General features: G+C 33.9%; 1 protein-coding gene across 1 annotated transcript in view; it reads right to left on the bottom strand.

The window, feature by feature from the left end:
* Nucleotides 1-3,336: 3,336 nt before the first annotated feature.
* The window catches only part of LOTGIDRAFT_239596 (hypothetical protein), a gene marked incomplete at its 5' end in the record, with an annotated part of 11,775 nt that continues 7,989 nt past the window's right edge, over nt 3,337-7,122 (bottom strand). The window contains 3 exons of the mRNA XM_009059150.1: nt 3,337-3,749; nt 4,568-4,657; nt 5,520-5,587. Of these exons, the coding sequence (XP_009057398.1) occupies nt 3,682-3,749; nt 4,568-4,657; nt 5,520-5,587 (226 nt within the window). The 3' untranslated portion in view covers nt 3,337-3,681. The remainder of the gene's footprint in view (nt 3,750-4,567; nt 4,658-5,519; nt 5,588-7,122) is intronic.

Raw genomic sequence — 7,122 nt, 5'->3', positions numbered from 1 at the left:
ATTGGATTTTCAGGGTAAATCGAATAAAAACCTATTTGTTTTCTTCTAGTTATCATCTAATTGGATGAAATTTGCAGTAATTAAAATTTTTTACAACAATATTGGAATATATCTATCGGGATAAATTTGGGTTTAGGAAATATAATATAGCAGACGATTGAAGTCTTATTTGTTTAAGGGGCGATTGAAACCCTGTTTATATCTTATTTATTTTTCCCTTTCCTTGATGTATTATTACATATAAAATCATTAACATATGAAAGGGCGAGCAAATGTGTTTTATCCCAAGTGCAAAGTCTATGGAAACAACATTTTTTACCCTTTGCTCCCTGGGGTACACATTTCTCACGCGTGGATTGTCTGTGGTTGGAAGAATATTTAAACCGATGAAAAAATTATTATTAAGAAATATGGTTTTTTATCAAACTTTTCAGTGTGCAATGTGGTACATTTTTAGGGTTAATGTCTTGAAGGAACTGTCTTCGGGTGGATAGAAATAACTTTTGAAGAAAATTGTGCAATTTTGGGGGTTTGAGAATTTTACATTTGAAATAAACAAACTCCCCTTCTATTGTCTGAGGAAGTTCGTTGGTATATCGGATTTTGTCTATTTATGTGGATTTGATTGTACGCTTCGAAACAGTAGTGATAATCTGATAGAATGACTTTGCGTTTATAAATATATAATTTTTCGTAAGAATCATACTTCCCTCTTAAAAATTTCAACGGAAAAAGATGTCCACATTTTGACTGAAACTTGTCTTCTATATAAACACATTTCAAAATGATAATGTGTGCTTATGTTAACATATTTATAAACTCAAAGGCATTCTAATATTATCAGTTATGTTTTAATCAAATTCACTTCAAATTCCACAAACAAACGAACTTGATCAGTTCGTTCATTACATGTTATTGTTTGAGAAAAGTAAAAAGTCCTTTTAATTTTTCCCATTATTTTTATGAGAATTGGAATACAGCCTCAAAATCGTACTGATATTCTAATTCCCTTGATAATATGGAAAAAATTCAAAAACTTTTTAACTTGCGGTAAAATGACCGACATTCATGTGTGTTTACACCCTTTCTCCTTGGGTATATCATTTACTCCACACATGGATTGTTTTGGGGTTGATGAATATTTCAACCGATTTAATTAATTAATTAATGATGATATTACAGGGAATTTTTGTAGGGAATTATGGTTTGTTTGTTAATGTCTTCGGGTACATAGACATATATTGTGTGGACATTTTACATTTGAAATAAACAAACCTCTCCGGGAAATATCATGTAAAATGGCCTACATTCTGGACAGACTATCAATATATAACCTAATATAAGTTTTAAATGCGCGAATTGTGTGTAAATCGTGAAACGATATCATACAAGTTCGCAAGTGTATTCCATACTGATATTAGCCATTTTATGGTATCTCAAGGAGGGCAATGATATGAAGAAGTACTTATTCAAATTGTTATTCACACGTCAACCAAATCAACTTTTATTGAGATGAAATGAGTACAATGTCCACCCCTAAACAAGTAAAGATACCAATGCATGACTAAATAATAAAAGAATGATAATCATAGTCTATTTACCTTGAAAAGGTATATATTATTCCAATTCATGTCCGGACATCTTGAAAGATTTTTTGTGTGTGTTTGTTTTGTCAAGTGATTTGATCTCAAATGACATTGAATATTTCACGTGCATGAGTATTTGTTATTGTTTGTTTATTTTGTAAGTGGGTGAATATTCTCAAGCAGTCAAATGCGATCAATAACAATGTGTTCAGTGGATTTTCTATGTATTATTAGGTGAGGGGAGGGGGGCGAGTACTGGCTCCAGAATTGTCAAGGACACATACAATACTTTCCTAATGCTAATGTTAAAAATTTGAAAGTGGGGCAAGTGGGTGGGGCGGGGGCGAAACCTCTGTTCTGGGGGAGAATGCCCGCCCTTTGAACCCCAAGTAGAAACGATACTGTTTGTTTTACGATCATTTTTGAATTTACTAGTCTTGTATAATTTTTAGCACAAAATCTCTCAGTAGCTCCTTTCAAATTCCCCACCAAATTGAATATAATTCCATGGCCCATGCCTCGAGTAACTGATCCTTGTAACTAAACACACTGTACATAACAGTGAACACACACATAACAGATTTAACTGCAGTGTTTAATCAAATTTAAATTGAATTATCTCCCTTAGAGATAAATCGTTCAGGAACTGTGACATTTCTCTTGAGCTTTAGAAGGCACAAGACATGGCACCCGTCGATTCTCTTTCCATAGCACTGATCTGAAGGATGTAGAGCCTGGCATACTGCGAGACGACATTCAAATTTAACCTAGAAAATCAACAAATGCTGACAAAAAAATATGCAAGAAATTTCCCCGTCAAAATTTCCTTCATTACACACCTCATATCTCCTGTCTTCTGTTCAGGCAGCCCCACCGGAAAATTTTTTAATGTAGGAATCCGGAGAATACATTTAAAGTTAATTTAGAAGAGAAAGTAATATGTATTTTTCATTTATGACCCCAGGGGTCGTGCCCCCAANCCCCTTCCTAAAATACGCCATTAAACGGTCCGATTNGACTTGTATAGTTTCTAAAACAAATAGAAAAGTCGTGTCTATTTTGTGACCAGACATGGCTGTGCAAAAATATCTTTGCTTACATATATGTAGGCCTACGTGTGTATTGGCGAGACCTTTTTAAATTAATGTCAAGTTATGTATTTATGTATTATTTGTTATAAATTTTTTGTATGCTAAGCTGAATTGGAATATTCATTCTGAAAAGTGATGATGACAGTGACAGCTTCCATTAATTGTTCCATCGTGTGGGTGTACATCTGTTTGTATGCAAATTGTATGTGATTTCGAAGTTCATTCCATGCCTTGAAATACTCATCTCGCTCAGGTCTGTCACTAATCAAGCATGAGCAATATTTGGCAACCAGAATTTGAGGGCTCAGCCAAAAAAGCTCTGGCCAAAATCATGCAACCCTTCGTTCAGATCTGACATATGAGCCAAAATCCTCCCAAAAAATGGTATTGTGGTTTTGCAAACTTGTTATGTTGTGTTATACTTAAAGCATCTATTTGCTCCACTCCAATTTTATCAAATGATCAAATGATGCAAATTGATGCTATGTCCCTCATACACATACCAAGTTTACAAAACCTCATTTTAAAAAATAGTTGGGTCAATTTACCAAACTGCACATTCAGCAAAGCCAAAAAAACAAGCGTGATCAAATCAAATGAAATAGTGTTGTGGCCTCAACATGCAACATGCAGAAGTTCAACTAGAAAATAAGGATTAGTTAGATAAAATAATTTATTTCATTAGTAAAATTACCACAATTATAACAGTGAAAGATATAGCCAATGTAACTGAGAACATTTTAATGTAACATTATTGCTGCATGATGATTCCACACAATCAGGGCAGCAGACAAATCTCTTACATTATGATTTCCATGTACAGATCTCCAAGACAGGGCGGATACTTCCTTTTGTCACTGTGACCTTGATAGAAATGTTGAAAAAAATATAGCATTATTTTACTCGTTTCGTAATCAAAACGATCTAAAATGTCATGACGCGTTATCAATACAATCCAACATCTTGAGCAATCTCTCCTTTCATTCATTCTTTCTCTTTCTTTCTTAGAATATAACTAAAAGTCTCTCTATTGTTTCTATAACTTTAGCCGTAACACTCAGTGTAAGATTGACTGAAAAATAATAATACAAATCTTTACTTATACTTCTACACAGATTAATTGAACAATAATAATTGGATACATTTTTATGCAACGTTTGAATGTGTTTCTCCAATTGTCCTCCTGCAGATCACATAATAAACCCATTATATGCCCTCATTCTTCAAACAAGCTCTGTAAACAAGCTCTGTTACAAAACAAGAAAGAAAACTGAGTATTTAACTAAAACAATACCTGATTAACAGCAGCTAGTTGACCTGGACGAAGCTATCTTGACAACCAGATATATGTTCTCAGTAAAAAAGACCCATTTCATTCATATCAACCCATATTATCTGAAAAACACGACAGAATTTTATTGCTCATCTTAAATGTTTAATAGCCAGCTTGTATTTTCGCCTTGAAAACTTTCCCTGCTCTGTGGTGTACAAGGGAAATTTTGCCAGGATTGCATACTACATACTTTCCTATCGAGCTCTTGAGGGATCTTTAAGGTGTACAACCTGTAGCAAACAGGACCTAAGTTTATTGCTCAATGAAAAGAACTAAACTATTTGTCCATGTTAGCCTATCTACCCTACATCACTGACGATGAGAAACCAAAAAAAGGTACTATCTTATCTTGCTTGCTTTGAATGCTAATATTAGATTGTTTACATAAACTGTACAAGTAGATGTTGGTCAAATGTTAATAATGTTTTTCCAAGGACCTGCTTATCCATTTGTTATCTTTTTAAAAATTGCTGTTTCTTCATTTCTTCCTTTTAAGAATAACTTACTTCTGTTTTATATGCCCTGAGAGATCGTTCCAAATTTCTTGCCCTACACACCAATCAATCCATCTCGGCAGGACAGGAACGATGAGCCCCCGCAGGATTCCTCCCTGCCTACCCTCAAACTGTTATCTATATCAACCTTAACTGCAATAGAAAAAAAAAACAGGGAATAAGGTTTCCATAGATTAACATGGGCACTTTGAATTTTCTTATTTGCAAATTTTGTACAGTTCTAGTACTTCTGAAGCCATTTTTTCATATTCAATGTCGAATCTCAATCTCAGAACAGTTTCTGTGCGAAATGAAATTAATTTTAGGTCAGTCAATCAAAACCTCATCAATGCCTCTAAAAATTCCAATCTATATTAGACTGTCAAATTTAGTTATTTAAAAAATTTTCAGATATTTTAAGATTCAAACTTATCTTCTTCACCCTTTCAGACCATAAAAACAACATTTTCTGAAACCATACTCCAACACCATAATCTAAACCCATACATCAACACCATTGTATGAAACCATACTCCAACAACATTATCTGAAACCATAGTTCAACACCATTATCTGACACCATACTCTAATACCATTATCTGAAACCATAGTCCAACACCATATTCCAACACCATTATCTGAAACCATACTCCAACACCATTATCTGACACCATACACCAATATCTTCTTATCTCAATAAACTAAAAAGTAATCTAATAATAATTAAAATACCATATATATTAAAGGGTTAGTATGAAAGATTTTTAAAATAATTTACAAGTTAAATCATAAATCATCTGACATATTTCTCTTTTTCTGTTTTTTGATTTTGCACTGCTGAGTGCCCAGACTGTGTCACATGTGGCAGATGCATATGAAACAAACCAATATTTTCCATTTTTATAATTCTTTAAACTGATGTCGATAAATAATTTATCATAAAACATGTAGAAACAAATCTCAAAAGAAAAAATAAAACTAAACACCAATACCAAGTTCCAGAAAGAATTCCTACCTGCCAATCCCACATATCCACAAGCCAACAGATAATCTTTTATTTCTTGACTATAAAAATACCAATTACTGAAATAGAAAAAACATTATTACTTCCCCCTTCCCCAATTGAAATAGAAACTAACCAAACTTCTAAACCTACCAGTTCATGATCCAAAACAACTAAAACCAACACAACTGAACAAAATTCATGGACAAAACAGCACACATCCAAACTAAAGCAGAAAGTCATAAAAATATGACAGAAAGCCAAGCAAAAACAAAAAAAAAAACAGACAACCCAAAAAACTGAAAACCATTACTCTTTCCACCATTATCTGAAAAACTGAAATAAATATTAAAATGTTTAACTTAAAAATATTGAAAAGGTGCCATAGCTTATCAGCTAGTGGGAAGCAGCTGTGGCTCAGTGTGTTAGATGCCTGCTTGCTTCAATTTCGAAAATATCAATACATGTATCTATGAATTCTCAACCCAGTAACCTCTGGCAATGATGTCAAGTCAGAGGCGCGGGTATAGGCGTTTGGACAATAAACTAAGGCCCGGTGTGCTAAAGACTGTTCAAATCCTTGATGGGTGGAAATTAAAATCCTAATATCTTGCAGAATTTCCCTCATAGAACACTGCAAGTATGACACCATTTCAATTCTATCGGCTGGTAAAATGAAAATATTTAGATGACCATACCTGCGGTTTCTTTATCTGCATGCTTCATCTCATCTGATAACCCTCCCTTCATCCATACCACCATAACCTGAAAAGAAAACTTTGACCTCAACTACCAACTTTGACCCCTGAACTTGAACATCAACTTTGACCCTTGAACTCAAATACCAACTTTGACCTTTGACCACAACCATCATCTTTGACCTTTGAACTCAAAAACTATCTTTGACCTTTGACCTCAACCACCATCTTTGACATTAGACCTCATACACTCATTTTCACCTTAACTGCCAACTTTGACCTGAACTTCCAAAGCTGTACATAGCAAAATACACCAAATCCAAAAGCAGAAATACAAACAAAAGAAGCAGAAATCCAAACTGAAAAACATCCAATTAATTGATCATGGCAATTTCTGTTGAATGGTAGTGGAAAGGTAATCTTGGTATGATTGACTGCTATTTAGTGAAAGGTGCAGAAACACTGAATGAAAGCAGAAAAAAGCTGTCCCCTGTTTCTCAAAAAATCTTTCAATAGAAATTTGTCATAAGTGTGGAATTGTACACTAAGAAATACCATACTTAAGACAAATATTGATTGTGAGATTGTGAGATTGTGAGAACAGTTAGAAACATTTTTACAAGGAAAACAACTTAGGTTCACAAGATCCTGTCTAACAGCTGTACCTTGGCAAAATTTCTTGGCAATGATTTTACTCAGATTATCAACACCCATTTACAGCTGAGTCAAATAGAATACTGAGGAAAGATGACTTATTCTAGCGCAAGGAGAAAGTCAATTCTAAAGGCACCAGTAAAAACCAGTTGCAGGAAGCAGAACTAATAATGCAGAAACACCTAATAAATGTAGAACACCTAATCAGTGCAAAAACACCAAATGCAGAAACACCAAATCAATGCAGAAACACCAAATCAATG

This window comes from Lottia gigantea (genome assembly GCF_000327385.1).
Source record: "Lottia gigantea unplaced genomic scaffold LOTGIsca_375, whole genome shotgun sequence".
Taxonomy (NCBI): domain Eukaryota; kingdom Metazoa; phylum Mollusca; class Gastropoda; family Lottiidae; genus Lottia; species Lottia gigantea.
The sequence above is the reverse complement of the archived record's forward strand: the minus strand, read 5'-3'. Positions and strand labels throughout refer to the sequence as shown.